The sequence below is a fragment of the Dermacentor albipictus genome, chromosome 1 (genome assembly GCF_038994185.2).
Source record: "Dermacentor albipictus isolate Rhodes 1998 colony chromosome 1, USDA_Dalb.pri_finalv2, whole genome shotgun sequence".
NCBI lineage: Eukaryota > Metazoa > Arthropoda > Arachnida > Ixodida > Ixodidae > Dermacentor > Dermacentor albipictus.
Window position 1 is genome coordinate 172,892,323 of NC_091821.1, and position 20,976 is coordinate 172,913,298.

The 20,976-nt window shown below is 42.7% G+C and overlaps 1 protein-coding gene across 1 annotated transcript; it reads left to right on the forward strand.

The window, feature by feature from the left end:
- Positions 1–51: 51 nt before the first annotated feature.
- Positions 52–20,246, forward strand: l(1)G0320 (signal sequence receptor subunit 1 l(1)G0320). The gene is made up of 9 exons (XM_070529476.1): positions 52–398; positions 1,320–1,417; positions 4,551–4,659; positions 6,272–6,399; positions 9,697–9,828; positions 11,333–11,412; positions 15,067–15,145; positions 16,650–16,737; positions 19,865–20,246. Exons 1-9 carry the CDS (start codon positions 332–334, stop codon positions 19,942–19,944), a joined length of 861 nt encoding a protein of 286 aa, XP_070385577.1. The 5' UTR covers positions 52–331; the 3' UTR covers positions 19,945–20,246.
- The last annotated feature ends 730 nt before the right edge of the window (positions 20,247–20,976 follow it).

A 20,976-nucleotide genomic window follows, 5' to 3' on the forward strand; every position in this document is an offset into this window, starting at 1 on the left:
AGCGGCGCAGTTGTCACTGCGAGAATAAAACGCCTGTCTGAATTTCAATATTAAAATTTGCTTGCTCGCCGTTTTCCTTGGTTGATTAGTGAAGCTTAAGTGCTCACCGTATGCGTGCAAGTTCAAGAATATAGAGAAAAGAAAACAATAGGGTGAAAATAATACTTGAGGCCGGTTCAGTTGCGTGCTTATTTTTTATAGCCTCGAAACCGGTCCTTTTCGTAATGGTGGCGCGGCACGAAGCGTCAGCGTAGTCTGCTCGTCACCTCAAATCGGTTTTAATCCTCGAACTTCTAGGCACTTTGGTTGCATATTTCAATAATACTGCAAAATGTTAAGTCGGTATATTATTTTAGCCCTGCTTATTGTACCTTTGGTGACTATATTTCATCAAAATGGTGAGTATTTACTTTACGTGGCTGCAGACGTATTTCCTCTTAAGATGGTAGTCAACAGCTTCTCAGGTGATTTTTGAAAGGCGTTAGGCAGTGCTTATTTGGTGAACACTGGTGTTATATATTGTAGGTTCCAGCGAATCATCTTGTGTATTTGCATCGCTATAGCATAACGCAGATTTTCTGACGTGACTCGGATGAGCAACATGGGTTTGTCGGAAGTGTTCAAATTGCGGACGCAGACTAGAATAAAGTGATACACATACCTCATATAAAAGCAGTTATACGATGAGTGTCTCCTGATTGATCCAGCTTGACGGTGCATGATCGTTAACAGTCTACAAACAACTAAGGTGGCTCATATGATTGTTGACTTGTTTTTTAATTCAGCAGCAGCCAGGGAACTCCTTGTACTGTATGTTATTCGTCATTGCTTGTCTGGGACGAGTTATCTTATGTTCAATCCAGATGTTCTTATAAGGACGCAGATTTCGTACCTAACGTCAGAAACGTTTCAATAAAAACAGTTGTATCACGTATAAACTGCTGATTACAGTGAATTTTGTCAAACTGCAGAATCGTACAGGAAACATCTTGCTCCTCTCACGTCGTGTCACATTTGCCGCATATAAAAGCTTGCAAAATGTGAAAATGTGCCTACTGCGTTAACCTTAAAAAAATAACTTCCCACTTAAATAGTTTGTGAAACTGAGGGACAAAACTAGGCAGTCATGTGCATCTTGTGAAGGGCCTTTACAATACCCTTCTGGAAGCTCTAGGATTATGCTGCTCTTTTCAAAATTATTGCATCTGTTCCTCAATCCGTTTTCGATCTGCTAATGTTAATGTTAGATTGCAGATGTTTCTACAGGCATAAGCAGTTACTTGCGTTGGTGCTGAAATGGTATTTGTCTATACCATTAGGTGTGCCTTGTGCCAGAGCAGAAGACGAAGATGATGTCGTCGTTGAAAATGATGCACCAGCTGACTCAGCGCAGCAAGAAGCAGCAGTCAGTGAACAGGTGGGACATTTACTTCATTTTGGGCCTAGTCACTTTTCTATTGAAGTCTTAAGCTTTCAGGTATGCTGCATGTTGTCAAGCCATTACTGAATGTAATGTCAATAATCAATCAACCATATACATTGTCTAATGATGGCCATCCAAAGATAATGTTGATCAATAAATTTATTAAAATCTATTTCAAATCATTATGGTTTACGATGTTCACCTGTGGGAGGTCAACACGTCGCATGATAGTGTGATCATCAACTGGTATGCATGAGACCTCACATGCTTAACTAGTTGATGAAGTCAATGTTGAGCGTAGGATTAGAATGTTGCTTGTGGTCTTTATACTCCAGCGCTGTTTCAAGAGGTTCCAATGAAAACACAGCAGCTATCCTCAGATCGTTGTATTGCTTATATTGTATGTATTTTCATCTAATAATATGTTTGTCTTTCCTGCTTGTACCTGCACTGGTCTGCACTATTGTATAAGTAAATGCACTTGCTAAGCGCAGTGGGGGGCATACTATGCAATTTCAGGTGCTTTTACCTGCAAACCAAACCCTCCTCATTTATTTACCAAATTATGCAACACCTGCATTGTCATTGGTTTTGCTGAGGTGAGGCATGCAACAGACATTATACACGTTTTTCTAATCTATAAAGCATAAAGAAAAGCAAGTGTGAAAGAAGTAAATCTTAAGAGGTAACAAACAGCATATAGGCAAAAATAAATGTAGCTGTAGGAAAAAATGCCCGTGTCAGCTGCCTTTGAACTTAGTAACTTGAAAGTGCAAAAACAATACCTTTATGTGGGAACATATGTGAAAACTTAACTATTAGCCACCTATTTCTCCTTGACCTGATTTGATCTCATGGGAGTGTCAACTGATGCAAAAATCAGTGCCCTATTGCGAAACGCAGCTATGAAAGTATCGCATGTGCACAGAGCATACTTTTGTCCAAGCAGCATGTGATAGACCGGTACATAGCCTTGCTGTTTCTCCGCTTCCAACGCAAATAGAAATTGCACACACATGCACATGCTCCTGCATGCACAATGGTTACAATAAGGAGTTGCAAAATATCGATTAGCTAATAAACAGCAGCTATGCCAGGTTGAATGGAATAGTCTAGCAGACTATGGTCGGACACTACGATGTTATGCATGCATGTGCATTGTAGTGTCATGCTTGCCCTCAGTGCTTTCGCAGGTGCGCTCCCTGACATCGTGCTGGCCGATGTGCAAGTAATTGGGATGCAAAATTTCTGTAAATTTTAAGTGGGAGGAAAAAACTTTTTTTTTTCCACTGTTTTGTTTCAGGAAATTTTGGAAATTTGGTGGAACATTGAAACTCCATTAAATATAAATTATATTTATATATCAGTATTAAAAATATCATTATATACATGCAATAATAATGAAGAGAATGCGAAGACAACGTAATTGTTGTTCTCATCTGCGAAAGATTGCTGATCTGATAACTGAGAAGCACTCGTATTAGAATTGGTCACGACTGCTTCCATACTCAAATTTGATTTTACATAGATGAGCTTTCAAACACACTTACTTGTGAGTCTGTTGCGAAGCTTGCTATGAACATTTTCAAACAAAGACTAGTTTGTTTATAACTGGCAGGTGGTGAAGGTATTTGCGACAGCCTAGAAGCTATAGGTGTCGGCGGCTGATTAGTGCAAAGGCCTTGCCGCCAGGTTTATGGTTTCACATTCTTTTCTCCCCACTTTTTCTAGTCGAAAAAAAATGAAAAAAATCTTTTTTTCCCCAATCTTTACGTGTTTTTACCCGCCCCTTACATCTCTAGCCAGTCTACATTTCTGTGAGATTATTAAAATATTGGAGAGCTATATACATGCATGTTTTGTTTCTGCTTCGTGATGCTTTACCAGCATTGTGGCAAATTCTCTAACCCTTTGTGGTCATGAGTATTTACCCACTTAGCGGTCATTCCGATTGAACTATTTTGCATATTTTGAACGATGTGCAGAAATGGAACTTGTGTGAACAAGTGCCTAGTAAGTGACTCATTTGAGAAAGTTCTTTTGTTATTCCTTGGGCTGTTGTACAGTGTAGTCTCCAGCTAGCATCATGTTGTGGGTGAGCACAACAGGAATTGTTGTTTTTCTTCAGTGCTCTCATTAGATGTTTACTGGTTGTCTGAAAGCAGTATATACTTCTCCTCGGCACTAAAAGTCTTTAGATTCACTAAACTCGTGCGAGCTCTTTCCATAGAATGCTTGTGGAGAAAACATTGCCATTCAGTTCGTCCTGTCAAGGAACGCGCATGCAAATACCTTTGTGTTCTGCTAGATAAGTGCTGCCCTCATACACAGATGCTGCAAAATGCAATTACCAATAGTTAAGGGTTCCCAAAAGGTGCTGCAACAAAGATAAAACAAGCAGACACAAGCTTGCATGTGTGTCAGTTGCGTCTAGACATCTGACCAGAAGCAATATGATCTCGTGCTGGAAGGGTCTACACACACCACCATAAAAGGTTAAATTTGTTTCTTTGTTGTATAACAATCTGTACATTTCTGCTTTTGCTTGCATTCTGTTTATTTTAATTGTGTAAGGGCTAGTAGTAGTGCAGTGTTCATTGTAAAGGGGGCGTGCAGTGTTTATTCTAAAGGAGGCACTGAGCTCAATCTGTGATGCACTGACAGCATCACTAGGGCAGCCATGCTGCATTGCTGGTTGTGTCATTTGCACAGTGTCAGAGAAATACAGGAGAGCACAGTGTCAGGAGAAATACAAATCATCTGCTGCAGTTATTGGCAACCGGTACAAATGAGGGCTCAAGAGAGCATGAGGGTGATGCAGGAGCTCTCGGCAGCAGTCGTCAGTTCACCAGAGCCCCCTGGTTGGTTGGTTTCTGCCGGGGTTGAACTTCGTTGCTGGCAGCTCGTTTTCAGGGAGAAGCCAGTCCGAAACTGCCTCCCCTATAGAAGCTGGCCTAAGTCAGTGACAGGATTGAGCAGAAAGTGGTTGTGTGAATGAGGCAGGCTGTCATTTGGGCAACATTTTACATTTTTGTTGGAAATAAGAGTGGATTTTTTGGGGTACTATTTGTGAGAAGCAAGCTCTGATGAACCACAAACTTTTTTACTTATTGCTTGAATGTTTCAGGATGATGACGACGACGACGGTGATGACAGCTCTTCGGGTGGTCCACTGAAACCTTCCCCTGATGGCGATACTTACATGCTGTTTACAAAGCCTCAGAATTTTCAATCAAGTTAGTCAATTCTGCTCTTGTACCTACTAAGTGTGCTCATGTAGCAAGCATGTCTTCTTGACAATAGCATGGTCTATAAGGAGCTTTCATAAGATGTTGGAATGTGTTAGCAATATGCTATAAACAGCTTCTACAGCACTGCTGCAAATAAGCAGTAAATCATAAAAACAAGTTTACACACCACATTTTACCATGCTAATTGAATACCACCATGGTTACCATGATTATGTCATGCATACTACCATTAGTACAAAGCTCAGGGGCCTCGTGGTAGCAATTCTAATTATGTAAAACAGTACGCAAACTGTATGGTAAAATGTTTGCTGCAGATTTACCTAGTGGAACTGTAACTAGTGGTTTGTCAGTCCTGTCAAATGACTCAAGCTTTTATGCTTCAAGTGCAAGATCAAACTAGCACATAAAAAGCAAGTAGCAAAGGAAGAGGGTAATGTTTCCAGAATATTATGCAATCATGTCTAGTTCTGAACAGCTGCTTTATTAACTTTAATTGTTTATATTGCCATTGATATGCAGTAGTTCGGTGAGAATTAGTTCAGCAAATGCATGGTGCATGAAAAATTTGGAGTGTCTGCACTTCAGGAAGAAGCTGAAGTGTGAAATAAATCCTAGAAAAAAAACACTTCGCTGGTTACACCTAAGAGCATAGTGTCCAGTTTTTGCTCCCCAATTCTTAAAAAGGTAAACAGATGAAACTGAAGGCCCTTAATTATGTTATGAATTAATAACATTGAAATTTGAAAGCAAAGTACTGGTATGGATGCCAACAGGTGTGGTTTTCCAGTGTGTCCAATGTCAGTTGTAGGCAGTAACAGTGCAGGAGAAAATATAGCAGCAACATAAAGGTATTAAAAGAAAAAAGGACAAACACTGTCCAATCGACCAACATAGTGGCTTAGTGGTTATGCATGCTGCTGGTGAGAACGAGGCTGTGGGAATGATTCCCAACTGCTACAGCCTCATTCTGATTTTGGTAGAATTGATTTTCGTGCTTGCGAAAGAACCTCAGGTAGTCAAAATTAATTTCGGGATATTAAACTCAATCAGCACTGTACAATCCTTTTGTTTTCTTGTCCATATGTTCTTGTGATAAACTTATCTGTGCCCACCCAACGATGATGCTCAATTTATTTATGGTACCCTCAAGGCCTGAGGTCATTGCAGAGGGGAGTGGTAAAACAAAGCATAACAATGAAATACAAAAAATAAACAATGTAGCATGTTAGTAAGGCTAAGTAATGCCTTGCCTAATAGTTTGCAAGGACGGCACGTAAACAAAATAACATGCTAATAATTCCTAATTACGCAATGTTAGCTAATGCCTTATGAAATAGTTTGTTGTTGACGATGAAGATAATTTCACAGGCAAGGTGGTTCCACTGCCGTGATCTCCTGCGAAGTTATGGCAATGATAGATGTAGCTCGAACGTGCTTGATAATGGTCTCTTAGACATTTCTGGTATGTAAAATGACCACTTTGACCTAAGGACATTTCAACACAAATCTTGACTCTTGCTTTTCCATATTTTTAACAGATTTAATAAACAGGTACATTTGGGCATGCATTGTGTGACTAGCTGGTCTTTCAATGCAGAGTTGCCTGCTGGCAAGGAGGTACACTTTCTTGTGGGCTTCAGCAACAAGGGTGATAAGGAATTTGTGTTGGATACTATGGATGCTTCTTTCCGTTACCCAATGGACTTCACTTTTTATATACAAAACGTGAGTGTTTGTGTCTTCTATTGAAAGTATTCCAAACCCACAATGAAATATTATGTAGGTTGCATCAAAATAACTCTAGGAAATATGTTTCATCTTACACTGTGCAACATTTCACAATAGTTAGAGGATGAAGCATTTTGTCATTTTATCCATGGACCTTTTTTTCAAACAAAATATGTATCATGATTCGAAAAAACCTTGATTCACTAGTACTCAAGAGCTCAAGTATTCGTGGAGTGATTTTAAAAGGACACTATAAAGAAGCACTAAATTAGTTTAGACTGATAAATATTTCAAAACTTTGATTTTCGTTAATTTTGCAGGCAGAGGTTGTTCACTGCTAGGGGAAATGCAGACCACACTTTCATTTCTTAATAATTTCGCTCTGAAACATTAGTGTCGCAATGCCCACTGTGATGTCGCAAATTTCAAGTATCTTCTGATATTTGGGTCATTGTGGTGCAGTTAAAGCTAAATTGTGTTCAGCTTCTTTAGAATACAATGTAGTCCAACTTTACTGACAAAAAAATAGCGAAGTCCGAGCAGATGCCTGTCAAAATGCATGACATCATGGCTGGATAGGGCAGGAATTTCAAGGCTCTTTCGGCACCAGTCTTTAGTTTTTGCATTCTTTCGGATGTATCATTCTTCCTTTCATAGTTAGAGTGCCTTTTTCAGTATTCTGTGAGAGTGATTTACTAATACTGCCCACTTTAATTTCCTTTAATGTACCTTTAAATCATGGTGTGATTTCTAAGCTGATCGTGTCCTGTATTGGCATGAAGGGGCTGTATCAATTATTGGCGTCCACAAAAATGTAAGTAAAATGAGCCAGCATGTGCTGCACTGCAGCAGTGTGCTTATGCTGGGTGCTAGAGCTGTGGTCTGAGAACTTCTGACAAAGCTGTACTTCTCTTGTCAATGCATGAATAATTTGTACAACTTAGTTTGTTGGCTTGTGTAGGAGAAAACCATTCAATTTGGGCATTGTACTCTCTTGCACTCGTTAGACCGACTATGTGCATTGTCAATTGCTCCATATCAGTGAAATATATATCATATTTTCATAAATATAAATGTAACTATGTACATAATGTAGACTGACACTTGAAGTTAAAAATAAAAGTAGTTATGGTTATGACATTCAGACATACAAGCACCACAGCCAAGGGCCTTTTGAGTGTCAAGCATAACTTAAACTGTCAAAATGGCCAGGCTCTCCCCAGCCTTGTCCAGCTACTGCCATTGCACCACTTTACGCCCTGGGTGTGTCAAGCCTGGTTGGTGCTTTGGGGGAAAAAATTTTACATTCTCAACATGGTTCATTATATTCTGAGGCGTATGTGCCATAAATTATTTGGAAAAGGAAAGAAACTGATTAGATTTGTACAATTATATGATTTAAAACACTTAAAGGGAAGCTGAAGAGTCTGTCGAATTCAATAAGACGCTCATATACGGATGCGGGAACCTTATAAACCATGTAGGTCAAATTTGGGTTTTGTTTTTCTAATAGGAGCGACGTAATCGTCGGTTGAAATTGCGCTGTAGCTCCGCCCCCCGTCGAATGCCGCGCGCTGCTGCTGACGCTGACGATGCGAGCGGAGACCGGAAACCGCGGTGTTGTGACGTCAACTTTAGTGTTTTGCTCCTTCGCAGCCTGCGCGACCGTGCCTGACCGTGCTTGTTTCTGCGTGCGTGCCGTCGTAATCTGCTTCGATCGACCCTGCATTTCTTTGTTGGTGCGTCTGTGTGTATGTAGAGTGGTGGTCAACGTGCGCAGCATCAACTGATGTGGTGGGCCGATCATGCACGAACACCAGCGGCCGCGACGATGTTGTCTTCCATTGCTTCCCACAAGACAAGAAGCTTTTAAAGAAGTGGGAGGCTGCTGTAAAGCGAAAGAATTTCAAGCCCTCAAGAACAACACTGGTGTGCTCCAACCACTTCCGTGACGACGATTATCACCAGAATTTCCACTAGCAGGCTTTCTAAACGCAGCGCGAAAAGATTGGAGCAACGAAAACAAAGACGGCACAAGTGCGGACTGACTGATGATAACTGGTAATGGAAGGCCTTATGAATACACGAACTCGCCCAAACCTGGATTTTGATTTACTGCGAGCTTCTTCATGTTAGCACGCTGAACGGAAGGTGCATGTTTATTTCCCACCCTCGACGCAGGTTTCGTCGCAAAGCGCCGCGAATTTTCTATTTGCACGTGTGTTGTAAAACAGCCTGCACGCAGCTACCATAACGCAGTGCAAATGTAGAGTTTGCATGTGCTGGAAAGCCGGCGCACGCCAGGACGCTACGCTCCCCCCGTCTCTCGCGCACAGCGAGAAACCGACCGTCTCACGTAGCCGACGGAATTCGCCGCCTTTACGACTTCGGTTACGAATAGTGTGCGGATGGCGCACAGATGAAGGTCACTACGCGTACTGCATGAACCGGGAAGCTTTTCACGCGTTTGAACCGTCTTTGTAGGTTGCCGACAGCTTTGGACAGCGCACAAATGCCAACGATCGCATCCCCGCTTACGTTCCACGAGGAGGCATGCAGGAACACAACACTGCGGTTGTTTGACCGGAAACGAGCTCACTAGATCGGCGAAAGATCGGCGAGATCACTAGATCGCTTTGCAAAAAACATACTCACCAAAGAGCATTTCCAACACGAGGAGATCCCAAGACTTCGCTTTCGTTCTCGTCGAAAGCACTGCTCGCACCAGCATCGTTTGCTTCTTCGAGAGGCCGGCTCTTTGCAATCGGCTCGTACATGTAGGGAGCAACGCCGAACTCTTCAGAAAAACGCAGTCTCTCTAAATTTTCTATTACCTCTTAATTTTCCATTACGGCACCAAACTACCTGGCACCGCGCTTCATGTGGAGCGGCAGCGGCCGGTCGCTAAAGTTGACGTCATGGGTCGCCCGACCAATAACAGGCGGAAACGAGATGCGCGAGCTGGGCGTGTCCGCTGCTGCACTTTTCGTCGAAATAAAATATATTTGCGCTTTCTTTCGCTCAATTTCGATACGATATTCGAATTCGGAGGGTTGAAAACCATTATGTACACATGTTCACTCATTTTTTCTGGAAAGCCTTTCAGCTTCCCTTTAAGCCATAGAGCGAAAGTTAGAACCACTATTTAATCGTCAAGCTAAACTTAAGGTGCTGGTGACTTACAAAATAATTTTTAGTCTGCCAGATAGTAAATTCTATTTCTAAACAGTGCTGTGAGCTTGCTTTTCTGTTTGCGATTTTTAATGTTTGGCATTTTTATTCCTTTTCACCCAGTTTACAACCATTGGATACAACAAGGTGGTAAAACCAAAACAACAGGCTACCCTGTCTTACAGCTTTTTTGCCAGTGAGAGCTTCAGTGCTAGGCCGTTTGGCCTGGCTGTAAACCTCAGATACAGAGATGCCGTAAGTATCACTTAAATGTCTCGATAATGCTCGTTCATATGTTTGTAAAGACTAATGTGTTGAGGTTGGTAAGATCATTCAACTTGCTTCTATGGGCTGCAGTTTCAAGGAGACCATGACACCACACTTTCACATAAACTCTTGTATGTGTTGCACCACACCCTACTGTAAAACATATTACGCAGCTACATCAAAGTGGTCACTTTCTCTTGCCTGCTTGATGTAAAATGCAAACAATGCTTTACAGAAGTTAGCTGGTGTGCCAGCTTAGTGGTGCACGCAAATCCACTCGATTATTGAGCCTCATGTCATTCAGAGAAGTAGCAGTGTATGAAACTAGCTAAATTGTATAACCTATAGACCAGCTGTTGACATCATGTATCCACGTATCCTGCCTTGTTGTGTGTATTGGTATGACAAAAGATGGTTTATCTCAAATCATTTTCAAAACTAAACTTAGACATTTGTCTGCATAGAACAGGGGGTTCTAAATCTACGTTCTATAATTTCTTAATTTAAAGAAAAATTTTGCATTGCAATTTGGACTTGAGGAAGCCAACGCACACCGTATCTGCACATCAGTAGTCTTTGTTAGAGACCCACGTGGTAGCAGTGCACAAGATTTATCATTGTGTTTGTTGAGCTTATGGTGTTCATGCTGAGTATTGTTCATTCGTGCTCACGAGGATGGTTTGTAGCACGTGAGCGGAAATCAACTCCAAAGTTCTGCAAGTTGCGGGGCTACTTCTTAATTTAGCTGCGTCTGCCTGGTCAACTCTAGTTGCCGACAGATGGCTATATTGGTCGGTACATGCCGTGCGCATGATTTGCAATAAAGGTGTGTCGGTGTCGGTACAGCGATGTTTTGATAAAGGCTGGTCTGCTACTGCACTGCCTCAGTTTCTACATTATTTGCTTTTAAAATACGACAAGCGTTTTGGTGTGCTGAAGGGGGGGTGCCACTGCAGATCACTAGCTGCATGCTGGGCGAAGCAGCCTTTTAGGCTTAGCATTGCAGTCGCTATACCGAAGCCCTTTTAGCGCTTTCTGCAGTGTGAGTGACTTGTAACGTTTGTGTGCCAAAAAATAAACCTAACTGTTATGTGTCTGTCACTTCGATCATATCAGGACATCATTTATGAAATATTTGTATTTTCCATGAGCAATGCTCAAAAAGCACACAAGCTAACTGTGATGTTCATAACGTGGCAGCTGAGCCAGGTGGTATTGAAGTATACGTTTCAAGAAAAAAAAAATCATGACAATATATTTGTGCAAATTTAGAAAATCTCTTATTCAAGCTTCTTGTTAAAAATTTTTCTCACCTTAATAAGCAGTATCTGCAGCTCAGTACTCCTATACAATCTGTGTAAATGGATCAAGAAGTCTCTCATAGTTTACTTTAATAAGTATTTTGAGAAGCTGTGGCGTGCCGTTCAGTGATGTGTGCTAAGCAGCAATCATTATTACTATTTATTTATTTATTTTTTTGCCTCTCTTCAAGGATGGCAATGCCTACCAGGATGCTGTCTTCAATGAAACTATCGAGGTTGTGGAAATTGATGAGGGACTTGATGGAGAGACGTAAGTGAGATATTCGTGAAGCCTTTAAATTGGTAATGCGTGAATATTTGGCTTATGAATTCAATACTGCAGTCGCCGACTGATTCTTTTTACGCAGACGGCTGTAAAAATATCTGGCAGCCCAAAGAACAGAATTTCACGTGAAAACAACATGGAAATTTTTCTCACATACTTGTTTTTGCTTGGCGTTGTGCTCCAGTAAAATATCCACGTTGTGGGGGTCTGGTATCTCACAGGAGTACTGACCATTGCGGGCTCGAGCTTAATGAGCCTCAGGCCGTGTCAGCTGTCGCCTCTCTTATTCTAGTGCACTACTGTGCACTAGAGTATGCTTGGGCAGCGAAAGGGGGCACCGAACGCTACGCATGCAAGAGAACACAGTATTGCCCTGCCGGGAAACTGTTTATCATCTCTAACGGCACCCAACACTACACAAACACCTGTTCCCAGGGTTCACTGGAACCAAAGGGCTCCTGCACCAAGGGCGAAAATACAGACAGGGGCGCCAATAGCATGTTGCTGCGAGAGCTATGGCTCCCTGTGACACACCACTGGGAAAAGTCCCCGTGGCTATGCTGCTTGCTCTCATGATAACCAATGGGCCCGCTCGTGAAAACTCTGGCAATCTTCTTCGGCTTGGGCCTCTGATGAGTGCAGCTTGGCGCAGTTCAACCATATGCAAGCACTAGGCACCGCTCTTCGGCTAGGCACCGCTTCGGCTTTGGACAGGATCAACATGAGGTATGTACTTGCCGTATGTGCAAATGCACTGCACGTAAACTCAAGTCCGAGACACAAAGGGGCCGGCGGATGAGAGAAAGGCGTGGGATTACCCAGTGCTGTCCAGAAAAGACCTCTCACGCACGCGCTCTGCGGCCAGCCGCTGCCAGCAACGAGAGTGCCCCCACCGCAAAAAACCACTGCGAGTGGAGTGCCACCGCCGACAATTGTCACGAGTGGAAAGGGGAGAGGCATAGGGACGAGAGAATAGGTGAATGTCCATGCAAAGGTGCCGAGGCATACTTCAATTCCCACAATGAGAAGTATCATGGTCACTGATACCAAGGAGGCATTTTGTGACAGCACAGCTCAATGTGCGTTACGTGCTGTTGCCAACGCTGGCGTTTCAGACTGCTTTGCATGAATTTGTTGCAGAGCATTCTTTCCCTTTTTCAAGCACTTGGACAAGAAACTTGGCAGGCACTGTCGTCGAGATGGACAGTACTTCTAGCACAGACTTTGTGCCTAAGCAGTACATCTTCAGGTGTTAGTGACCAAAGTTATGATTGGGTATCAAGTTGACACAGATCTATTTGCAGTAGCCACATAGCACTCAGAAAGCCAAAAACAAAAAACTGTACCACCAATGGAAGCAAAAGTACAGATGAGAAACTGAATAGCATGAACTTTGTTCATGGCCACCATCTCGGCAACCTTGCTTGTGTGGATCATGTCCAAACAGTTGGGTAAGGCATTGTACAGCATCCAAGATTTTGGTCAGTGTTATACGTGTACTTTGGTGCTATTGAAAAGGTTATGGTGCCACTAGGAAGTAACAAAAATCGGTCAGTGACTGTGACTTTCTAATATGTGGTATTAATTGGAAATAGTCACGAATACATGTGACACTGCTCTGTTGCCACTAACTCAGGATCTAAAATAATGCATCATCATTGTCAACCTACACAAAAACTTCTGTCACCATCTTATGATGACCACGGCAATGACGTTGATTCTGACAGTAGGCTATTGACAATGCTGTGGACGCAGTTTCAGATCTGTATCCACTTGTAAAGTGCAGGCAGTTTGGGACCTGTTTTCTTGAGAAAAATGTGTGTGCATTAGAATTGGATAAATACAGCAATAATTGATTGTGAGCTGCCATTTTCACTTGAAACTTTGGTGAGGGCAAGCCCTCAGCATTTGTTTCATTAGGCAATATCTATTCTGCATCGTGCCAGTGAAATAACAGCACATGTTTTCACAAGGGCATTTGTTCTATTGCAACACTTTCCTGCTTTAGCTTCAAAAAATGACTTAGTAACAGTGTCTGCACACAGGGAAATGAGCTAGCAATATCTGAAAAGGAGCATACCAACTTCACTGAAATACCGTATTTCTTTCCCACCTAATGATAGCACCCCAAACTTGCCGCAGCGATATGTCGTGTGCCAGGTCTAGCTAATGACGATCGCGCTTACCATCTGTCGAATGCTACGCGAATGACTCTTCAAGATATACCAAGCAGTCTGCACGCACCAAACAGATTCTTGAGCAGATGGCCCATTTCATTCCCGTCATTACTTTCTGCACTTCCATGGAAAAAAAAAAAAAACTACAACCAAATTTGTCTTGGCTTTATTATTTGTAGGCTTTATAATGGTTGTGGTCAGCAACAAGAACAGAAAAGGCGCCTTTCAATTCCTCTTGTCTGCACTCGTGGGCACGCAACAAATTGTGAGCGGCAACGATAGTAGCCACGTTACACTAATACTAGAAGTGTACCCTATTCCTATGCCGACGCTTGTAACACAGCTAAGATATTCGCCCACCCTTAGTGGAAGTGTGCTGTATTAGGATTGTAGTGAAGACAAATGCCGCAGTTTTCGCAGCATGCCCGCCATGTGTTTTATGTCACTGGCAGCTAAGTGCACCCATCTCTCTTTTTGTCCCCTCAAAGTGGACATGGATATGTTATTGCCGTAAACTTGCCAATATTAACAATATTATTCATTACTGATACGGGAGAAATTGTTTCAGTGCACGCAATGTACACACGAGAAGAAAAAAAATTGCGTTCGGCTTGCTATGCCGACCGCCATATTGTTTTAGGGTCCCGCACTGTTACAGCGGCAGCCGCCTGTTGACCTGTTGTCATCCCGCAGCAAATGCGGGATGGAAAAAAAAGTTTTATTTTCGTGGAAAATTTAACCCACGTAATGATTGCACCCCTGAATTTGCGGCAATTTTGTTGACAAAAAAGTGCAATCATTATGCGTGTAGGTACGGTATCATCTAGTAAAGCCATCGATACCCTGTGTACGTGTTAACGTACCAGTAATGCTAGCTTTGCATCATTATTAGTTTATTTTTTTCTGTACTGTGCTCTTGCCAACTTCTCCAGTCCTTAAAGAAAGAAGCAGTACTTCGAACAGGATGGCAAAGAAAAGAAGCTAAATATTCATGCAAATATGGTACATTGTAAAATTTGTGCTAGATTGTCCTCTTTCTCAATACATTCGAACCCACTTATAATGATACTGGCTTTAACAAAATATTGGGTCCTGTAAGAATGAGCAGCTGATGCACCGTCAGCTTTAGTATGTGTTCTATGGTAAAATAAACTGCTTACTAATATGCTCCCATGCCACATTATTGGTTGTAACAATAAAACCTGGCTACTGAGTGTGTGCGCAATATTCAGCTCATTTTTTTTAGAAAAAGGGTTTTCTCTTAGCTATTGTCACCCAGTTTATTTTCATTGATAGCTATAAAAGTTTGTTTAATTAAAGTATTGTCAAATTGGGACACCATTTTTTGTTATTGTATCCAAGTTAGCAACTTCAGGAACTGAACAATTGATGTAGTTGAAATTGTGAGCGTTGTGTGTGTGGCATCGTTCATGTTCCACCATTCACTGCTCATACATTGCAGGTTCTTCTTATACATGTTCTTGGCTACATGTTTGGTCCTCCTGCTGGTAGCTGCACAACAGTTCCTGGGAACTCTTAGTGTGAGTCTAAAATAGTGCTGGTTATATGATCGGTCTGCTATAGTAAAGCCAAATATGAATAAATATAAGTAGATAATCTATGCTACACTTATTAAACCCGGGGGCTTTTAGTTACTGGCTCTGTTCAACATTTAAAGATCCTCTATTAAATCTTTTGCATGAAGAATTCAAAAAGAAATGCGACATGTGCTTTTCTGCATTTCCCTGAGCCTGGAAGTGGTTTGAGCTCGTGCTGCATACATACATATACTTCAATTGGGGCACAGCATTAAGTGGAACCTGTAGCTTAAACCCTTTGCAGATATGTATGAAAAAAAATGGCAGCACCCTTGTTAGACCACCACTGAACCAATTTGAATGGTGTTTTTAGATTTGAAATGAGAAATCATATTTTGGTGGCAGCAAATCTTTAGGAAAACACAATGTTGGGCTAAGGTGAAGATGCTTATTGTAACAGATTTGATGGCAATAGCTATGAATGCCACGTGCGACGACCCGGGCGGAGATTTTCTGGTACTGGAATAAGAAACTGTGCGTGCCATTGTTTTCACTTGAGATGGGCGGCTATATACCGTTCTCAGTCACGCGCGCCGCCTGGCGCCTTGTTCACATGGGATCTAGCGGCTGGAAAACGTATGCGATTGCAGTCTGCCGCAGGGAACAGTGGCACGTTTCAGATATCGCCTGTTAGAAGCTTGCGCTTTTGACGGCACCACGGGCTGTGAAACAGCTAGGTGAAGATGCTTGTCGCAATAGGATTGGCGGTGAAAGCTGTGAATGCAGCGTGTACTATGACCCCGGAGAAGATTTACTGGTACCGAAATGAGAAACTGAGTGCGTGCTGGAACCGAGACAGACAGGCAAGTATTGCGGTGAAGCTGCCGCGGCGGGCAGCTATATACTGTTCTCAATCGCGTGCGCCTCGGGCATTCTCTTGTTTACATGAGATCTAGTGGCATACTGAACGTTGTTGCCGAAAAATTTTTTTTCCTGAGAATGTATGAACCAGTAAAAAATGAGCGTAAATCTATTGGATAATTCTTTGTGTTTTTGATTGCAAATGTTGGCGCCGGGAAAACATGTAACGTGAACGTATCAACTGGGTTCTACTGTACACATTAATAAGAAAATTTAGAATTTGCAGACCCAAACATAGCATATGCTATCAGCCAAGCATGCAGAAGAATCAAGGCAGAGCTCCAGCTCTTGGTAAAGTAAGAACACTTGTATCTGGGTTGCAAATTTTGACAGTTATTTGAAGTGCCATATGGTTTTGCTTAGTGCATCAGCCTCTGTTGTTTAATTATCAATACATTTTTGAAACTTTCTGGAACTAACCATACAATAAAGCTAACATTTTTTTCAGTGCTTCGCATACAATAATGTCATTTGTTCTAGCACTAGAAACTGTTGACATTTCTGCCAACTTCGCTTGCTGTAGAACTTGTACACAAACTTGCAATGACCACTTGTTCTGCTCTCTGCGTTCTGCTTTGTTTTTTAGAAAAAGAAGCCAGCCAGCAAGCAAAAAGTAGAGATGGGCACCCAGAGTGCCAGTGACGTGGACTATGACTGGCTGCCCAAGGAGATAAGTAAGTCAACTCTTCATTTGCAGTTGCCAACCGATATTTTAGTCAGCTTGGCAGTGCCACCACTGGCCCCATGTACAGTGAAACCTCATTAAATTGTATTTGGCCAGAGCTCAGAAAAACTATGTACTTAATGGTAGTACTGCTTAACCGAAATAGCATGAGATCGCCCACTTACTTGTCAAAAACAACTCGGAGAGAGTGCCATGAAAGCGCAAAAAATGTCACTGTTGTTAGGCAACACTTCGGCAATAACAGATGCAACGATGGCGAAATGTCAAACCTCGAAAAGTCAAACCTGAAGCCGACATCTTTTCACGGTAACAGCTGCACTGCCGAGCAACTTCTCCTTTGCATTCCAAATGCCGCACACTGTAGTCATCAGTAGATCCCTCTCACGTACCAGCACCGGCTTCTTCGTGCCACGTTTCTTCTATGCTGAGCACCCGGTTTTTGACCGAGTTTGAGCTCAGCATGACGCGAGTCCTAGCTTGCACGACGCCACAACACAGGCCACAATGCTCTCTGGCACGGTGTCGAAATGATATCGATGTGGCTTCACCCTTCCAAGCGCCCTCTGCCTTTGCGTTTGGAGGTCATTCTGGTCACTGAGGCTCATTGTTCTGCCAGGCCAACCTACAGCCGTGATTGAGCAACGAAAAGTGGAAACACTACATGTTAACGAATAAGTACACAATAGGCTGGTACGGTTTATGCAGATACGAAATGCATTGTGTTAACTGGCCGCTGATTTGGGGATTTGACTTCGCTACTTTTAGAACGAAAGTGCTGTTTAAGCAGGTACGGTTTAATGAGGTTTTACTGTACATAATGTATAAGTACAACTGAAATTGCAGACACCTTGCAGTGCGCCATTTAGTATTTCGGACTCTTAACTGCATGACCGCATGCTAATTTAGCTACTGAGACCTGCAAAAATAGCTGTATCTTAGTTTTGATACATTTCCAGTGTGTGAAGCACACCAGACAATGGATGTTGCAAAGGAACATGTAATCATTATTCTATTGCAGCACGGTCAACTTCTTTTTAAGTTGCCATGGCATTAAGCTTTAAAGGGCGCCTCACCAGGTCTGGCCATTTTGAGCTGACAAGCGCAGAGCATACATTGAACGATAACGATCGCGCCAGCAAAGTATTTCATTGCTACGCGCTGCGGAGAGACCTGAAATTTCAAACCAAACGCTGTTATTCCTTCTCCTTGCGGCCACTGCGCTCCAAGCCGGACGGTGACGTAGTCGTGTCCCTGCGCCTACGTAGTCATGTCCGCAGTGTGACATTGCTCGTGGGGACACATGACTTCGAGAATTATTCAAGACATCTGTTATCTGTGCGATCTGTTGCTTGAATTGACAAATTCAGGTTTAGAGAAATAATAAAACACACAAACGGAATGTCTGCATGTTTTTTGTTTTACTTCGCATCGAAGGAAGAAAGATGTACTTCCGCTTGTTCCCATGGTTGTGCAGTCACGTGCGTAGGTACCGAAACTATGTCATTTTCTACCGTGCTCCAGCGCATGATCATGCTCTGCGATCTGCTTGTTCTGCCTCAGTGTTCGTGTAGCACTGAGTTATACTGCTAGTCATGTTTCCTTGTGCACAGTGCGCAAAATCGTGCGCTGCGCGAACGAGACAGCAGCTTGTGCGCGACGCTGTCAGCGAAAATGCGGAGCGCGGGGAAGCAAGGAGCAAAAAAAATGAAAGCGGGGTCTGTGACGTATGCATCACACGATCCACAAGGTCTGGTATGGGAGAATGCAGGGATGGAATTTCACTTGCGAAGACTTGACGAGGCGAGTGGAGAGAGAGTCTTGCTTGGCAGTGGAGCCCAACTGCTGAAATCATGGGTTCGCAGCACTGAAATATTTCTATCTTGGCTATTAATGAGCCGATAACTTTTTGCGGCAGAACGCTCCCTAGAGGACACGTAACACCCTCCAGCGTAAAACCAAAATTTGCTATAGGGCTTGGTAAAGGGGCCCTTTAATGTATGCATTAGCCGTACTTTCTCTTCTCTGTAGCAACATCATGACAATGGTCGAAATACAGACCAGCCATGTTGCATGCAAGCGTTTGTGCATGCAACAATGCGTTGACAAGCTTGGACCATATTTACGGATGATCACTTTCAAAGATGCTTTCACTTTCATGAGATTTCTTGCAAGTAGCACAGGACACGTCAGGAGGTAACCGTGTTTCTGGCACTGTGTTAAGAATGCTGTTGCTCACGGCAGCCGATATATCAGGTGCTAGTCAAGCGAAATCTCACTAAAGTATTGTCAAAAGCGAGCACCTTTGATTGCACGGAAAAATATGTGATTACCGTATAGCTGCAATGCATCGTGGTAATGCTCATTTTGCGGAACACTCACTGCCAGCAAGACCTGTACTACAATTCCCGGGTTTCTCTTGAGTGCGTATTGCGGCAGCAGATTGGCCATCGCTCTCTCCTGAAATGTTGGAACAGGCATGCAATACGTTTGCACGGATGCGCAACATGGGCATGCAGTGGGGAGCTGGCATAAGCCGCTCGGACGGGCATTGCTGCTAAGGATTGGCCCATCGGACCTATACTCCTGGAAAGAACATTCTTATTGCATTTGTATTCCTTTCCGCAGTCGCCCTCATCCTCTTTCATTGCACTCCATGCGCAGCCTGTGCACTGTCCACAAACCCGTGCCTCTTGCTAGAGAGGCTGGAGTTCCCGTAATAATTGTCCAGTGGCTGAGCGCACTTTACTGGCGAAGTTTTGCCAGCAGCACGAAATTATCACAAAATTCGGCATAAAATAAGACAGATATCTTTAGGTTAGATAGAAGCAAACGCTAAGAACCGTTCTTGCTCCCTCACAAACAGCGATGCACAGTTAAACTTCAATATAGTGAAGTTGCTGAAATCGTCAATTTGCTTTGTTATATCAAAATTTCTATACATTGAAATTCTTTGTTGGATTATCTTTCACCATAGGGAAGGGCACTTGCTCGGAATTTTACAATAGTTATCACGCTTAGCTTAATGTAGCAACAACAGTGTGCAGTTGGGACAGTTTATATGTGGATTACTATATGACAAAATCTAGAATTACTTTTGACTGCTTGACTACCTGCAGACCGATCACCAAAGAGGTCACCACGCCAGTCACCGAGGTCACGACGGCTCAAGAGGGGCACTGGATCTGGAGAGGAGTAGTGAGGTGTCAAAAAATGACTGTTGCCACTGACACTCGTGCTAAGCACCACATCGCATCGCAGACCCCTGTCACATCACATCTCCTGCCACAGGGATTCTCGCGGTTTGCTGAAAGGCGTTGTTTCCAGTCATTCTTGTTGTGGTAATGGTGCTTTGTCGCTCATTTTTTGGAACTGTTGATGATTTTGTTGCATTCAGAATGGAATTTTTGGTCATGGCACTGACTGGACGGCAAGGTGGCAGGAGAAGGGAGCTGCGGTGGGCTGTGATAGGCCTCTATAATAAAATTTTTTTTACGTCTGTTTTCTTGTGTATGCATGGTTATACTTGCACTTTTAGCAACAATGTACACCATCAGGGACTGCCAATTCCATTTTACTGGAATTGTGTGGGTCAACATTTGCAATTCTAATTATTTCGCCTTATATCTAAGCCCCCTTTATCTCAACATGAACTTCAGTAGCACGAATTACAGCCCGTGACTGCAGTACATTTAGCATTTGTCTGTGTCTAGTTTTTATGTGACAATAAAGGACATTTCATCAACATTGTAAATGTGAGTTAGCACAGTATGTGTGTACTTGGAGTCCTCTTTCTTGGCCTTTATAGCACCAACTCTGATGCTGCGTTTCATAAAGCAGGAACTGAGTGTAGCCTAAGTATGTTGGCACTGATTGCAGTTTGATGAGCTTTGAAATGGGCAGAGAGGTGTATGCAAAAGTGATCAAGGTGGTCTGTCGGCAGGATACAAAGCAGCACTGCACCATGCAACAGGATTTTAGCAGTAATTAAAAAAATGTAGCTGCATTTATCGAAGCATCACGGGACTCAAAATTTGCAACATATAAATTGGGAAAATATTATTAACTATTGTCGAGATTTTCTGAGATCTTGAGGCTTGTGACATTTGCCACTGATTGGTCTTTTACTACATGTGCTTAGAGATTTCAAGTTCTGCTTGAGAGGGTTTTTGATGAAGGGGCTGTTTGTCTTCGAGAGTTTGTGTATCTGAACATCAGCTTCAATAGCATA